The following is a 16,666-nucleotide window of genomic DNA, read 5'->3' as shown; positions in this document are numbered from 1 at the left end:
TAGGCATTACAGTAGCAGAATATTGATTCATATTAGATCAGCGCTGCCTAGTTTGATTGTTTGATCGGAGTTCTCAAGTGATTGACAGCCGCCTCCGTTGACTGAACAGCCAATAGGAATGCTCTCTCTGAAATGACCTGTGATTGGCTAAAGTCTCCCGTCACGGGCTAGATTTTCTAAAGCCTGAAAACAGAGTCATGAGGAGGTGCAGAAGTCTAGGTTTCTCTCAGAACACTTGAATTACAATATGCTGAAAGGTTATTGTGGAATTCTTGCCCAATGATGCCAGAAATATTCTGCCTACTGCCACTTTAAATGTGTTGGACTCAGGGTGGCCAACCAAAAGAGTCCACATACTGATTAACACCCCTTCAAGTAGAAGAAATAAGATGAGACCAAGTCATCAGTGAAACCACCTGTTGAGGTGATCGGTTGGACTGAAGACCAGCAGACTATTGGATGGTTGGACATCCCTGTAGACGGTTGTAAATTAAAAACTGCACCACAGCAAGAAGGCAGCCAGGGGAAAACAGGTAGAGACAATGACAGTGATTTGAACTCTGCTGAACTTTCTGTGACAATACGTGAATGGATTTGATAAATTTAAATATAACTGCTAATAAAAAAATTATCATTTAGAATTTTTATTCCACACAAACAAAATACAGAGCAGATCTGACAAATTAAACAATAAATCATTGAGTGACTGACGCATCTCTCTGGTAGCTGCTCTGTCCGAACACACTTCTCGTGTCCGGCATTCAGGTAAATGATCAATAAACAACTAAAATTACAGCATAAAGCAAATTCCATTTTGTAGAGAGATGCTGAGCTGCATTGTGTGTGCTGCAGCGGCCAATTTTTAATCATTGCAACTGTACATCAGGGTGCTGTGACGTCTGGCCTCTGATCTCATCCCCTCCTCCTCCTCCTCCTCCTCCTCCTCCTCTCACTCCTTCTTCTGCTGCTCCTCGGGCATCATCACCATCACCTCCCCCTCCATCACCACCTTGTCCTTGACGGAGCACGTCACGGCGATGAAGGCGAACGACATCTTGATCTTGCGGACCTCGGCTTCGGCCAGCACCTCCTCGCCGATGTAGAGGGGCGCCGGGAAGCGGATCTCCTGGTACAGGAAGACGCATCCGCGGCCGGGCATCCTGGTGCCGAGCACGGCCGAGATCAGGCCATTGATGAGGACGCCGTGAACGATGGGCGCCTCGAAGGAGGTGGTGCTGGCGTAGGCCGGGTCCAAGTGGAGGGGGTTGTTGTCGCCCGTCAGCTCGGCGAACAGCTCCACGTCGCGGGTGGAGAACGCTTTGGTGAGGGAGGCTCGCTGGCCAACGTGGAGCCGCCGGCAGGAGGGAGGAGAGAGGCACAGCCGCGGTTTATTAAAGATACTGCTCCACATGAAACTCATCCTGAAGGTTCCCCCTCTCCTCATACCAGCTGCAGCTCTCGACTGTTTGCTGTCAACGCAAGCAGGTATGGAGACACCTGAAGATGACACAAGAGAAAGAAGGACAGTCTTTATTGTCTCAGAGGGAGATTTGTTTTCACAGCTTGTTCATACTTCACACAGAAACATACAGATAAACACAATACATTGTAGTGGTGGGGGAAAAAATCGGTTCACCTATGCATAGCCATATGTTTTTACGATTGTTTTACGATTTTTTTAATGCCAGAATAGATATATTTGCCTCATTTGAGTCGATGCGGAGGTAGAAGGAAGTTACCGCTTTTTGTTGTAGTCTGTGTAACGTGATGTCATATCCGTTCTGTGTCCTTCATCCAAAACAAAGCTGCAGCGAGCCGAAACAAGAGTTTTAGAAGTAGAAAACGGTGGAGGGTCCACGTGGATACAACTTGCACCCTCACTTTTTAAATCCAAAATGGTAAACACTACTCATACAGAAAAGTATGGAAACACTTTGGGTTTCACACGTTGCCAGATGATTTTTGGGTTGCTGAAAAAAAAAAAAAAAAAAAAAAAATCCTGACAATGACTGATATATTTGACTTCGGGACATCTCTGACTACATACATGCTGAAAATCAAACATTACTGTATTAATGTAGATGTACCTAGAAGTGTATAATTCAACTTTTCCCATGGTCTTGTGTTAAAAAAGTTAACAACGATAGCAATAAATCGTAATCTCAAATCGTTATACTTAGAAATCCCAATATATATCGAATCGGCACCCAAGTATCGTGATGGTATCGAGTCGGGAGATAGGTGTATCGTCCCAGCCCTAATATATTAAATATACATTTGGTCACAAGTCCTTGGTTACAAAGTCCTTCCCATGTACGACCGCTTGTTATTACAAGACAACACCTGAGCTCCATTCACAAAAAAAATATATAAGTTGAAAGCTCGGAAAAAAAGATTTTTGTCTCTAGAATATGATAGTTAAAGTAGGAAAAGGAGAATAAAAATACAATGTTCTCAACTCCATGATTCACATGCTGAGATACCAGTTTAATAGATACACCTGTAAAATCTAATGCAACCTAATTCAACAGCTCCACACCTTAGTGTAGTTTATAAAGTTTATTTATTGGCGATGGGTCAGAAGAAGGTGCTGATTCAGTTCTGTGATCATTTTTAAGACTGAATTACAGTGAAAGGTTTTATAATATTCTGTCCACCCTCATTTACATACACAGTGAAGTACCCGTTCGGAGCGCGTGCCCGTCCAGAACTGATTGCTTGTGATTGCTTGTGCCTCAGAAGTGCAGCTCGCAGCATTATCGAGAATCGCGATATGACTGCTTGCACCCGCCAAGTGTGAAGTTGATTGGATGAACAGTTCTTGAGATATGCGAAGGACATACATACATACAGGACGTACATACATAGTACACAGACAGACATTCCTTCCTTTATAATTAGATGCTGCTGCTACAGCGCCACCTATTGGCCAATAGTTTATCCTAGTTCCAGGATGAGTCTTTCAAAAGACAGAAGCCTCTGAACTGAGACACAGATGTCAGACTGAGTCAGACTTTAACTGTCCCTCAGCAGCTGCTACACAACATAAAGATCATTTTTGGACACAGAGCTGAAGTGAAGTCTCCTGACCTGCAGCACTCTGAAGGCACAGGCCTGGTTTTGGTAGGAGCCCAGCAGAGTCAGGGAGCTCCACAGCTTCACCAATCCCCTGAAAACACACACAAACACACACATATTTATTAAAAAAAACATCTAGTGTAGGAGGAGTGAATCCTGCTGCTGCTGAACTCACTTGCTGTAAACACGCAGAAGAGCAGTGAGGGTGTCTTCATCGTACTTCAACAGGTCAAAGGTCAGCGCTGCTCCCACCTGAAACACACACATACAAATGCAGTGATGGAATGTAACATTTTTGAGTGTTTGAGACTCTTCTGGGCGTCAGCAAACAGCCTTTGGGCCCGACGTGGGGGTGTAAAACCCAGCCAATAACAGTGCGCAGAGTGTGCAGCCCATTTCGGTCGTTGAATATCGCCGCTTTGTGCTTTAGAACGTAACCACCGCGAAGCAATCAGAAAATAAAGTTTTAGTTCTCTGATTCACTGTTTTATTCTCACCAACGCCGCTCCCTCTCTTCATTCACTCTATAACTCGCTCGACCACCGCTGCTCTCTCTCCCTTGCTCGCTTGTTGAGCCGTGGGGGCGGGGGATTCCGTTTTTTGATGAATCGTTTTTTCTATAAAATGTTAAAAAATAGTCCAAGGTGATGTGCAAAGTGATGCCACCAAGTTTCTTGTTAGTCAGTTTACTATCACACGAGACAATGAGAATCTGGAAAACCTCACAGCTGGAAGAAAAGAATATCTAGTGTTTTTAACTTGAACCATCAATTCATCGATTGACAGAATAATTGTTGATTCATTTTCTGTTAATTTCAGAACAAATATAACATTTTCTGGAGGCTTCCATTCAAGGGTCCCTCAGTGTCAGAGCAGATCCCACTGTGGGAATCGAACCGCCGACACCCGGCCGTGTTAATGATCTCACCTCTCCATACAGGCTCTTCAGACCTGTGATGATGAACTGCTTCAGTTCAACTGCACTCAGTCTGGTAGACTCATCCTCCAGCACGCTAAACACACACAGAAATATCATGTGGGATGAACGTACAGGTATAGTAGTCATTGACAGACATGTACAAATATTATGGATAAATACACATTTATATTATTATTTTTTTAGATATAACACCTACAATATCTAGGGCTGACCCGAATGCTTTAAAGCTTTGACTGTTGCCATGGTAATCAATCTCCAAAGCAGTACTTGAATGCTTTTTTTCTCTTTTTCTTTTATGTATATAAGTATGTATTAATAATTAGGGCTGTCAATCGATTAAAATATTTAATCGTGATTAATTGCATGACTGTTCATAGTTAATTGGGATTAATTGCGAATTAATCACACATTTATCTGTTCAAAATGTACCTTAAAAGGGAGATTTGTCAAGTATTTAATACTCTTATCAACATGGGAGTGGACAGATATGCTGCTTTATGCAAATATATGTATATATTATTATTAATAATAATAATATTATTCAGCCTCCTTCACGACAAGCTAGTATGACACGGATTCCTTAGGTTTTATAGTTTCATATGATACCAGGATCTTCACTCTAGCTGTAAAACTGAGCCTGCTACAACCTAAATATAGCAAGTTGTGTAAATGCGTAAAAGAAATTAGTGGCGTTAAAATGAATTTGCGTTAACGCGTTATTATGGCATTAACTTTGACAGCCCTAATAATAATGTATAAATCCCAAAATAGCTCATGAAATAAGGAATAATCCCACAACATTATTCATATTCAATATTAATAATTATTAGTTATGCTCAGACAGATATTGCCGTTTGTTGTGTGTAGAGGTGCATGCGTGCACAGTAGTGTGGCAGCGGCACCGTCCTGAAGCTTCGAATAGATTTGAATATTTCTTACTGAAGCTTCACAGCCCAAAAAAATGGTATTCGGGACAGCCCTAAATAATATCCATATGAAAACATCTCTATGTGATTCTATGGAATGACAAGTAAAAAGAAAACAATATATTACCATTAATAAACAAAGCATTTAAAAAAAGCCTGTTCCAGTGACTTACAGGCAGACCTTCATGTAGTGGTACGGCGAGGCGTTCTTCAACACGACCCGTTGGTAAACTGCAGGTCCGTCCTGTTCGTCGGCGTGGCTCATTCTATTAAAGCATCAGTGACTCGGACTCCAACAGGTGAAGAGCAGCAGGTCGATCACCTGATTTCAGACTAAACACAAACCACTGAGGGTTAAACAGACATCAGCTAAGCTCGACATGACTTTAAACCACCCAAGTCTGTTCGTCAGGTCTGTATTTGTATCCAGCAGCAGGACTGTGTGTGTTTCATGGTTCAGACGAGTCAAACGTGACGGTGAGTCTGTTGTTATGAGGTTGAGGCTCATTTCAGAATAATAAATATTATATTATTGGATAACGATTATTGACGGATTAAAGCAGCAGTGGGTAAAATTGGACCAAATATGATTAAAAATATACCTAATGGCATCTGCAAGATTTCACAGACCGGAGGAAAACAACCAATCTGGAGCTGGAGCCTTGCCGTCTCTGAGCAGCTGTCAATCACTCGCGAACTCTGATCAAACAGTCAAACTAGGCAGCGCTGATCAAATATGAATCAATATTCTGTTACGTTAATGCCTATTTCTCTCCTCAAATGTTTTTAGAAACATCTTGTAGTGTACTGTTTAGCTGTTAAAATGAGAAAGTTTGTGACCCGGCAGTCATGTTGAGATCAGTTGAGGAAATACCAAACACCGCCCACCAGCCGGAGCAAACTCTCTCATTTTACAGCTAAACAGTACACTACAAGATGTCAAGGGGCACAGTCAAATAGAAACCGCTGTGGGTTGCTGAGTGCTGTTGTTGAAATTGTTGTGTGTTGTTGTGTTTTTTTAAATTTTTGTTCTTCTTCTTTGAGGTATTTATTTATTTTGTCTTATCTTTTATTTTCTTTGTTTTCTTTGTTAGATATGTGAAATGTCATGTCTCTCTTTCTTTGAAATTCTGACTAAACATTTCATTGAATCTTTTAATTATTAATATTGTTAGTCTGTTTAGTATGTGTATATATGCCTATATGTAAAATTCAATAAAAATAGTTTAAAAAAACCAAAAAAACAAAGGAGTAAATTAAAAAAATTAAAAGTTGCAATTTGTTTGTTTTGACACATAAAAGAATAAACTTATCTAACAATATAGTCAGCTAACCACCAGGTTAACATACATCTAACAACTTGCTCTCACAGTCAGCGGTTAAACATCTAAAATACCAACGTTACCCTTTAAAATTAGTCTTGACTCGTCTGACAGACTAACCTTTCCTCGTGAAAATGTCAAATATCGTTAACTAACATGTCTAACAGAACCTGTAGCTACAGCTAGCTAACAGGAGGTCAAACAGTAGCTAGGTCAGCTGAACTGACTACCTGAAGCTTCACCAGCTCGTAGCTGCAACACTGACAGATACAAACATAGCAGTACAATAGTAGATGAAATGATATTTGTTACTGTTGAAATATCCCCCGAAAAATGGAGTTTTCCAGGATTTACCTCACCAACTACACCAGCACTGAGTGATAACAGCGTGTTGTTGTGAACCTCCAAGCGACCATGCTAGTGATGTGTCGTGGCGAACGAGCCGCCTCAAAGAGCCGGCTCTTTTAAGTGAACGATCAGGGTACTGTCCACAGGGGCGTTTTTTATCGCGAGGGCACGCGACGCTTCCCAACATTGGACGCTTGGTGGGCGGTCACTAGACACAGGCTGTTCCCACCTGATTGGACGAACACTTTCCCTCCGTTGGCTGCTGCTCCCAGCTTTCAAACAGGAAACAGTATGGAGGCTCGTTTGGAAACTTTCTTCTCTTATTTCACGAAAATAGTTCACCGAAATGTGTTTCTGAGAACATTTGAGGCGAGAAATAAGCTGCGCAGTTGCTAAATCTGTCTTTATTTTGGATCGACAACGTTTATTTTAAAAGATTCTCTGGAGTTTTGAGACGGGGGCAAGTCGCGTCGGACGCCCGTGATTTGCATAAAGTAGACTAGCACTCAACTTTATGCAAATGAGGAGCGGGCGTCATGATGCTTCGTTTCTTAAATCAGCCACGCTACCAGAATGCATTGCACGGCTGCTTACATAGACAATGAATGGGGAGCGTGGAAAGGACGGAGCCTGTGGACATGTACCATAAGAGCCGGCTCCCGTCTGAGAGCCGTTTTTTTTTTCTTCTTTTTTCTTTACTTAATTCAAGGCAGAATGATAGAATGATCTTCTCCGCACTACGGGCACTCCATGCACTGACTGTGACTGAATGATGTGTTAATGATGTCCGTGGGACCAATCAGGTGATGACAGACAAGGATCATACCATCAAGCAGCGAGGGGCGGGGCGCTGCGGGTCTACAGGTACAGAGCAGGAGGGAGGGAGGAGAGAAAAAGAGAGAGGAGTGCGGTGAGCGAAAAGCAGACAAGATGAGTGACAGTCGGAAATGAAGCAGCATGTCAAATTATAGTATTCTGAAAATTATAGGGTTTAGTGTAATTATATTGAATAATTGAAGTGATATATGTGCACACATACTAATCATAGTTCAAAACAGCGCTAAATTTGGCTGAATTATAAAAGGCAGAAGTGGTAAAACGAAGAGCCGTTTGGGAGCCGAAAGAGCCGGCTCTTTTCTTGGTGAGCTGAGCCAAATGATGTGGCTCACTAAAAAGAGCCGTAATTCCCATCACTACTGCCAACCGGAACCAGCGCATGCGCAGTCAGCACAGCCGGATATGTCAAAGAGGTGTGAAATAGTGTGAGGCATCACTCTGTCACAACATCCAGCGTCCAGGAATCACAAACCAAGGTAAGAAGCTTCTTCTTCTTCTTCTTCTTCTTCTTCTTATTCTTATTCTTATTCTTATTCTTATTATTCTTATTTCCATCATCTACTCCTGATAGCAATTCAATCAATCAATCAATCAATACTTTTATTGCCATGTCAACCCACAGTTGATTGGAATTTTTTTCGGTGCAGTTCTCATTAAAAACAGACAAAAGACAAAAGCACAAACATATAAAAAAATATATTGTACATAGGAGACAACCACCTACATTTATACAATCATTCAGACCAATAAAATCCTAAAATGCTAAAATACTGTGAAGAGCCTTGTGCTATTGCAACTCCCCCTAAAGTGTCTAGTGCAAAACATTCCTGAGTGCGTGTTGGCTGGAGCACAATTTCCTCCCGCAAAGAGCCTATGCATTTGAGTTTAGGTGCCTGATAATCTTCGTCATATTTGTTGCACTCTATAAGAAAATGCTTGACAGTTTCCGGTTTATTACAGAGCGTGCATAGTCCAGTTGGGTGCTTGCCCTATTCTATGGAGTGTTTGGTTTAATCCTGTATGTCCTATTTTCAGACGGGTAATGACCATCTCTTCCCTTAGGCTCCCGCTCCGTATTCCACCAGAGGTAAGAATTTATTGAAAAAACATTCAAATACACAAACATTGTTGAACATAATGGTACAGTGAAACAAGAATATTAATTTGAATAAGTAATCAACAGTAATGATAATAATAATAATAATAGAACTGGGATGATTAACTTCAATAATATAAAGTTATAATAAGAAAAGAGTTCACTGTACAGTTTGACAGTTTTACCTTTTTTTTAAGTGTTCATAAGTTTTAGAGTCTTACTATATTCTTTAAATTCACATCAAAATCCAGCAAAATTTTGAGTAACTTTTGTTATTTTGCATTTATGTATGTACAATTTACCATATAAAAATCAATATGTTTACGATGAATTCAACGTTATATTGATCATGTTCAAAATATATAGTGAAATTTTTCAATTTTGATGTTATGATTAGTTTTACACAATATATTCTTTCATTCAATGGTAAAATAAATGTGTTAAAGATTGCGGTTCATCATTGCAAAAATTTAATTTTTATTTGATATCTAAGAATTTGGAGGAATATAGAGTTGTTGGATGTATATTTTGTAAAATGTTGATGTGTACATCATTAATTTTATTTTCGTCATACAGAATTTGTATGGTAATAGCCATACCCTCTGCCAATCAGTACCTATGTCGTCCAAAAAAGGTTTTACAAAGGTAAGATAAAGGGATATTCAGGTCTTGCAGCAATACAAGGACAGAAATAAGTACAGATAGATAGATAAAAGTAATAAAAAAATAATTAGAAAGATGAATGAAAAGAAATAAAAATAGAAAATATACAAGAGTAATTAACTCAAAATTAAAAGATAATTACAAAGTAGATCCTGTTTGTTTCTGTTATGTACTTTTCAATTTGAAACTGTGCGTTTCGAACGTTTTCGGGGAGGAGTTTGCATGGATGACTGTTAATTGGTAAAACACACACAAGCACACACACACACACACAACACTGCTGCTTCAACGGCTTCAACTCGTGTACCGCTTCATTCATAAAAAAGGAGGTATACTCTAGTATTGATTTAGGACCATTTTAGGACGAGGAAAGAAATGTTTTCTTCTAATATTGATTCATATTTGATCAGCGCTGCCTAGTTTGACCATTTGGTCGGAGTTCGCGAGTGATTGACAGCCGGCTCTTATAGACAGCAGATGGACAGCAGACTTCAGATCAGCTTTTACTGCTTGTTTCCTCCAGTCTGTGAAATCTTGCAGATGCCGTTAGGAGAACCGGAGGACACCGGAGGACACCGGAGGACACCGGAGGACACCGGAGGACACAGAGGCACATGATTTTTTCAGGTTACCTGTTTCATGTACTACTGTCACGATATAGTGGCCATTTTATAAAAATAACTTTTTAAAATCATATTTGCTCCAATCTCGCCTACTTCAAAATCTAAGTTATGAGTTATTGATCCAGGAAGTTTGAATCTGTCAATATCTTTCCAACTTTACCGAAGTCCGTGACTTGACTGTCAGGAATGATTGGAGGAAGTGCACTATGAGGTTACTCGTTCCCTCGAGTTACTAACCTGAGGGAACGGGTTAATACAATTTTCTCCTAGAGGTCTAGGGGGGCTCTGTACATCTCTTATGAATCGTCACGCAGCGATCTGTTGGTGTATTACTACATACAAAAAAAACAAACAGAGAAAACACAAAACAGCTGAGAAGTTTCCAATCAATCAATAAAACGATTATTTATTTTTTTCTGCAAAAGATTTATTTCTGTAGTCCAGAAACACGCTTTGTACATGTACTGACATTACTAAATCACTTTATTTATTAAACTTGATTCATCTATATACGGTACAGTTTTCATTCTGAATTTCAATCTGAATGTGTTTTTATGAGGTTAAAGGGACTGTTTGAAACTTCTTACACATATAAATCATTGCGGGTTGGTGTCCCATGCGCGCTCTTCAGACCAGACTCCAACACAAACTACACAGAAGCACCAAAACCGGGGCTCCGCAGCGAGAAACGTTATCGTCTCTGACCGGGTGCCGGTATCCCCCCTGTTCCTTCTGACCACGGTCAGGAGGCAGAGGCTGGAAAAGCCAACATCAGCAGTGATTCATGGAGAGACCTTCCTCTGGTCAGCTAACATTACTGCCAAGCAGGTGAAATATAGAGTGATATTGTGGTTTTAGCTGACGCGTGTCGCCTCACTGTTTTGAGCGATGCTCATTCATGTCTATGTAGAGCGAGCACAAGCGCGAGCCCGACGCTGACTTTCGTTGACTTAACGGCCACAGGTGACGCTGTTAACAAGCATTTCTGATTCTTACAAACAGTCCCTTTAAATATGCAGTCGGTTCACAGCAGGAGACTTCACACACAAACGACTGACATTCACATGAAACTGAAATATAGTTTTTCTGAATGTGCAAAATCCCAGTGTTTTCTCATCAAAAACAGAGACTACGGCCTCCTGTGCTGGTGTTGTGTGTACAAAAACTTCAGGAATATTTGACTCTCTGTCCAGTGCATTTTGTTTGTGCATTTAATTTTCACAGATGTAAACGCTGTCGTAGAAAACTCTTATATCATACTATAAAAGAGTTTCATCACCAAATATCAATACCACTTAATCATAACCTTCATTCTCCTCACCTTCATCATCCATAGTGAGGTCATATGATTCAAACGTTTTCCTCAGGAAAGTTTCTTAGTGTTTTCACCGTTGACTTCCTGCGCAGACAGGAAGTCCATGATGAGCTTGGCGACTTTCCTGGGCCGGTCCAATACCACAGAGTGACCACAGTTGTCCAACAGCGCCACCTGGCAGTTTGGCAGCGACTCCTGCAGCACTGCTGCCCCCGACACGTCCAACACCTGAGGAAGGAGGCAGGTTTATTAGCAGCCCGTCATGTTTGTGGATTATGGCGACACCTTTGGTGATCAGCAGACACTGCTGTCAATTTGTTATATTCATTTTCTATTAGCTACGCTAGCAGCACGGCTATGCGGATAGCGGACGCTTGATCAGTTGGTTGACTGAAAAATAAAAATGTTACAACAACATTTTGTACAGATATTCATGCTCCCCAGAGGATAAATCCTGATGATCACCGTGAGGTTCATATTTGTGGATTTGATTGAAATGTGTCAACAACTATTAGACGGATTACCATGAAATTTGGTTCAAACATTCACGTTCCCCTCGGGATGAACTGCAATCACTCTGGTGATCCTTTTATTTTCCATTCCATAATCATCTTAATTTGACCAATACTTTCATTCATGACCCAATACCTGCAAAACTAATGCAGAAAATCCTCCTTCCTGCCCAGGCATAGGGGGGCGGGACTAAGCCTCAATCTCTCAGGCCACACCTGAACTGATAAAAGGCCTCAATCAGGCCCTGCACAGTCTCTCCTTTTAGCCCCGTTTCCACCGCAGGAACTTTCCCATGGAACTAAGAACCTTTTGAGGAACTCCGTGCGTTTCGACCGCAGGGACCAGGGTCTAAATTAAGTTACGGGGACATTTTCCAGGTGCCTTTTACTGATCGTGGGGTAGTACTTTCTGAAAGTACAGGAACTTTTGGGTGGAGTTTGCATGGAGGACTATTGCTGATTGGTAAAACACACACACACACACACAGCACTGCTGTTTCAACGGCTTCAACTTGTGTACCGCTTCATTCATAAACAAGGAAGTACTCTAGTATTGATTTAGGACCATTTTAGGACGAGGGGAGAACATTTTTCTTTGTTTGATAACATTGAAAGTAAAGTTAGGCTCTGCTGTCGAAAAAGTTTCTCATAGTCCTTCGAGTCAGAGGCTGCGGCATTGGGTATGGATCAGGAGAGCAGCATGATGATTACATGCCAAACCTCCCCACCAAGAACATGTTCAGAGTCTGGAATCCAGGCACCTGCTCCACTCCAGCAAACGCCGCCTCCACTCCAGGTGCCTCCAGCATCTCCTCCACTCCAGGTGCCTCCAGCATCTCCTCCACTCCAGGCGCTTCCATCATCTCCTCCACTCCAGGCGCCTTCATCACTTCATCCACTCGAGGCGCTTCCAGCACCTCCTCCGCTGCAGGTGCCTCCAGCATCTCCTCCACTCCATGTGCCTCCATCATCTCATCCACTCGAGGCGCTTCCAGCACCTCCTCCGCTGCAGGTACCTCCAGTATCTCCTCCACTCCATGTGCCTCCATCATCTCATCCACTCGAGGCGCTTCCAGCACCTCCTCCGCTGCAGGTGCCTCCAGTATCTCCTCCACTCCATGTGCCTCCATCATCTCATCCACTCGAGGCACTTCAAGCACCTCCTCCACTCCAGGCGCCTCCAGCATCTCCTCCACTCCAGGCGTTTCCAGCACCTCCTCCGCTGCAGGTGCCTCCAGCATCTCCTCCACTCCATGTGCCTCCATCATCTCATCCACTCGAGGCGCTTCCAGCACCTCCTCCGCTGCAGGTGCCTCCAGTATCTCCTCCACTCCATGTGCCTCCATCATCTCATCCACTCGAGGCACTTCAAGCACCTCCTCCACTCCAGGCGCCTCCAGCATCTCCTCCACTCCAGGCGTTTCCAGCACCTCCTCCGCTGCAGGTGCCTCCAGTATCTCCTCCACTCCATGTGCCTCCATCATCTCATCCACTCGAGGCGCTTCCAGCACCTCCTCCACTCCAGGCACTTCCAGAACCTCCTCCACTCCAGCAGCCTCCAGCACCTCCTCCCTTCCAGGTGCCTCGTGTTCCTCCAGGCTTGCTGCCCCCTGTACCCCCACTACTCCAAGCGGCCCCTCCTTAGGTGCCTCCTGCTCCTCTAGGCTGGCCAGCACCTGTTATGCAGCCCCAGTATTCTTATGACCTTAGTCAAGCTCACCGATATTACAGTAATTTCTTTCACCCATTATGGCCCCCAGCTCCAATGCATAATCCACAACTGTATCCAGCCCCCCTGGGAAACCAAAATCTACAAGTATCATATCCTGTTAGACCACCTTAAACTACCCTCTGCACGACATATTGCATTGGCCTATGCTCACGACCCACAGCCTTATACTAAGTCCTTAGCTGCTCTAGACCTACAGTATGGGCAGCCCCACCTTTTAGCCTTGAAAAAGATAACCACTATACTAAATCTCCCTCAATTTCTACCTGGTGTTTCTAAAGCTTTTCACAACATTACAGGTAGAGTCCAATCTCTAGTAGGAATGCTGCAGGCTATGGGGCAAAGTGAGGGAGCAGCTGAACTTGCCTGTTCCTCTCATGTACAACATCTCCTTGGTAAGCTGCCGGCTGACTCAGGAGCCAACTTCATACGTTATACCTACTCAGCCCGGCCAGGAACCTACTAGACCCTGGTGGACTTTGCTACATGCCTCCAGAACGCCAGTCAGTGGCCGTTCAAGTCAGACATCTGACTCCTGAAACCTCCATTCAAACCAGGAGGTTAGTGACGAGGTCAGCCCCAACCTCCATTCAAACCAGGAGGTTAGCGCCGAGGTTGGCCCACACAACAGCCACCATACTGCATGGTGCCAGCACCAACCCTTATTTCTCATCCCCTTCAACAGAAATGGGGACTACACCCAAAGCTTGCCAATACTGCAACTCACCTCCCATCATTCAATAATCAAATGCAAAGAGCAGAAGGATCAGAGGACAGAGAACGTACTAGCTTGAATTAAAGGGGAAAAGAGATGATGGAGGTGTGCAGGACCACAAATGGCAATGAAATGCAATCTGAAAAAGCCATGTCCCCTGGGCATTCTCCACCATGTGAATCAGAGAGAGACATAATCCAAGGTCCTATATCTGAATCCCCAGTAGAACTCTTCCAAAGTCCTTCAAAAGGTGGTCAAATTCATCCTACGGAATAAACACTGTACCTTAGTCCTTCTCCTTCCTTCCTTCTCTTAAGGTGCAGCCTCTTTTTTTGACAGGAGCAGTTAACACTCACCTCATAACTCCGACAAAGCGAGTCTGCTTAGGTCAACCAGGGGCACCAGCATTCCTCCACACCAAGCTAGGTTGGACACTTCAAGGGCCAACCTTTCTCCAGGATTATTCAGATGCCACCCAAGCTCTCTTCACCCTAACTGATACCCCCTATGCAGAACAGAGTCATCAAGTGGAAAAATTATGACAAATAGGTATTCTTCTCTTTAAAATTGAAAAACCGATCACAAGATCCAAACGGGACAAGGAGGCCATGACATTTCTGGAAGCCAAAACCTCCCAAGCCTCAGCCCCAAGTTCCTGGTTACCCATCCAGGCCTCAGCCGAGGTTCTCGGCTACCTGTCCAGGCCAAGCCCCAGCAGCCTGGCTACCCATCCAAGCCCCTGCAGCCTGGCTACCCATCCAAGACTATTTACGCAGCCATCAAAAAGAGACACCGCCACAGTGTCAGATGTAGCCATGGTAATGAACCCACAGCTACTGTGATTAATTTATACCTTGTCCTCCGTCCCCCAGATCACCTGGACGGGTGATGTGATCAGATGCAAGCTTTCCTGCAGCAAGTGACGAGACTTCTCCCCGACGATCTCCATGAACACTGAACAACAAACACACACACAATAAATCAAAGGAGCATATTAAAAGCAAATGCAGCAACAATTATTAAAGACATAAACAAGAGAAAAAAATGACGATGCTGTCAATGAAACTTAACACTTTAGCAATACCATTAGCATCCACAAAGTGGTCACTAGACTTCACATGGAGATGTTTGAAATTAAAAGCCTACCAGGAAAGGGGAGGATTATCTCCTTTGAGCTGCTGAAGGGCATTTAATGTGCCCACCAATGATCTGATAACGTATGGTTTATTAATTAAATGAGTTTAGCATCACGTCAGGATAATGGCTCTGTAATGTGGGAGGAGCAATGGAGTAGGAGAAGAGAGAAGAAGGAGGTCATAGAGGAGGAGAAAGTGTTGGAGATGGATGTGAGCAGACTGACATTCTTTGTAGAAACCATTGTTGGGGATCCTGTTGTCAAGGAGACCCCGCAGGAGCTGGCAACACACACACACGCACACACACACACACACACACACAGTAGAAACTTATTAGATTTCATTCACAGCTCTGTCAGTTGGAACCTGCTAACTAAAATACTACTATACTCTCCAGGCTCCATAGCTTCATCTCAATAATATACTAACGATAATAACATTTAATATAATATATATTGACACTGTTGTTGTTTGAAGCCTTAAAAGTGTCTTCTTAACCTGGATTTAATAGCTCTTTACCGGTCGGGGGAGGTTGGGAGGATTGTAGCAGCAGAGTTTCAACATGTCCTCCATCTCCTGAGGAGTGGAGGGGATCAGAGGGATCGACTCCACCTGCTGAGTCTTCTGAATCTCTTTCAGACGACTGATGAACTCAGACTCTGTGGGGTAAACCAGACCTAGTGGACAGAGAAGAGGAGGAGGAGGAGGAGGAGGAAGAGGAGGAGGAGGAGGAGGAAGAGGAGGAGGAGGAGGAGAAGGAGGAGGAGGAGGAGAGAGGCATATCTGTTATTCTGCTTCATGAAACAGTCTCAGGTTTGAATCCTAGAGGGAAACGCTGAAACATCACATAGATCAGATGTCTGCTGAGTTTACCTCCCGGACAGACCAAGGTGATGCTGGACAGGTGAGCTGGGTAATGAGCAGCGTACACTCCAGTAACGCAACCACCCATCGATGTCCCGACCAGGTGGAAAGGTCTTTTGTCCAGACCGATACTCTGAACAAACTGCACAGAGAGAGACAAAGAGAGAGACAAAGAGAGAGAGAGAGAGAGAGAGAGAGAGAGAGAGAGAGAGAGAGAGAGAGAGAGAGAGAGAGAGAGAGAGAGAGAGAGAGAGAGAGAGAGAGAGAGAGAGAGAGAGAGAGAGAGAGGTGTTATCCATCTGCTCAGTGCTTCTGTGCAGCATCTACAGCTAAAGGGACGGTTGCCAGGCAGGTGAGCACAGGGTTGGTTGTGGTCTCTGTGGAAGGGTCTCCGTCTTTGTCTATAAATACAATGGAGTCCCCCACTCTGTATTAGAGTACAGTCTGTTATATTCACCCCACACACGCACGCACGCGCGCACATGCACACGCACACACACGCGCACGCGCACACACACACACACACACACACACACACACACACACACACACACACACCTGG

At 43.4% G+C, this 16,666-nt stretch overlaps 4 protein-coding genes across 9 annotated transcripts in view; all 4 read right to left on the bottom strand.

Moving 5' to 3' along the window:
• Nucleotides 1–628: 628 nt before the first annotated feature.
• Nucleotides 629–1,444, bottom strand: LOC141769259 (hydroxyacyl-thioester dehydratase type 2, mitochondrial-like). The gene has a single exon (XM_074638157.1). It carries the CDS (start codon nt 1,442–1,444, stop codon nt 950–952), a length of 495 nt encoding a protein of 164 aa, XP_074494258.1. The 3' UTR covers nt 629–949.
• Nucleotides 629–6,764, bottom strand: rpp14 (ribonuclease P/MRP 14 subunit). 4 transcript variants are annotated; one of them, XM_074638172.1, is made up of 6 exons: nt 6,621–6,764; nt 5,118–5,277; nt 4,007–4,091; nt 3,254–3,330; nt 3,091–3,169; nt 629–1,497 (listed from the first exon to the last, which is right to left on the bottom strand). In XM_074638172.1, the coding sequence occupies exons 2-6, from the start codon at nt 5,207–5,209 to the stop codon at nt 1,441–1,443; spliced, it is 390 nt and encodes a 129-aa protein (XP_074494273.1). In that variant the 5' UTR covers nt 5,210–5,277; nt 6,621–6,764; the 3' UTR covers nt 629–1,440. The 4 variants fall into 4 exon arrangements, with proteins under 4 accessions (XP_074494273.1, XP_074494289.1, XP_074494281.1 ...); XM_074638188.1 differs by having other exon boundaries at nt 6,626–6,762; XM_074638180.1 differs by having other exon boundaries at nt 6,579–6,705.
• A 3,474-nt stretch (nt 6,765–10,238) lies between these two features.
• The window catches only part of LOC141769241 (monoacylglycerol lipase abhd6-B-like), a 9,499-nt gene continuing 3,071 nt past the window's right edge, over nt 10,239–16,666 (bottom strand). For both annotated transcript variants that reach the window (XM_074638115.1, XM_074638123.1), the window contains exons 5-9: nt 16,114–16,246; nt 15,760–15,917; nt 15,465–15,519; nt 14,958–15,058; nt 10,239–11,376 (exon numbers count right to left, since the gene is read on the bottom strand). In XM_074638115.1, the coding sequence (XP_074494216.1) occupies nt 11,197–11,376; nt 14,958–15,058; nt 15,465–15,519; nt 15,760–15,917; nt 16,114–16,246 (627 nt within the window). In that variant the 3' untranslated portion in view covers nt 10,239–11,196. The remainder of the gene's footprint in view (nt 11,377–14,957; nt 15,059–15,464; nt 15,520–15,759; nt 15,918–16,113; nt 16,247–16,666) is intronic.
• On the bottom strand, nt 11,383–14,951 carry LOC141769252 (uncharacterized). 2 transcript variants are annotated; one of them, XM_074638138.1, is made up of 2 exons: nt 13,037–14,951; nt 11,383–12,982 (listed from the first exon to the last, which is right to left on the bottom strand). In XM_074638138.1, the coding sequence occupies exons 1-2, from the start codon at nt 13,142–13,144 to the stop codon at nt 12,368–12,370; spliced, it is 723 nt and encodes a 240-aa protein (XP_074494239.1). In that variant the 5' UTR covers nt 13,145–14,951; the 3' UTR covers nt 11,383–12,367. The 2 variants fall into 2 exon arrangements, with proteins under 2 accessions (XP_074494239.1, XP_074494248.1); XM_074638147.1 differs by having other exon boundaries at nt 11,383–13,036; nt 13,091–14,951.

The sequence above is a fragment of the Sebastes fasciatus genome, chromosome 1, assembly GCF_043250625.1.
Source record: "Sebastes fasciatus isolate fSebFas1 chromosome 1, fSebFas1.pri, whole genome shotgun sequence".
NCBI classification, from domain to species: Eukaryota; Metazoa; Chordata; class Actinopteri; order Perciformes; family Sebastidae; genus Sebastes; species Sebastes fasciatus.
Note: the sequence above shows the minus strand (reverse complement) of the source record. Positions and strands in the feature narration are given on the sequence as shown.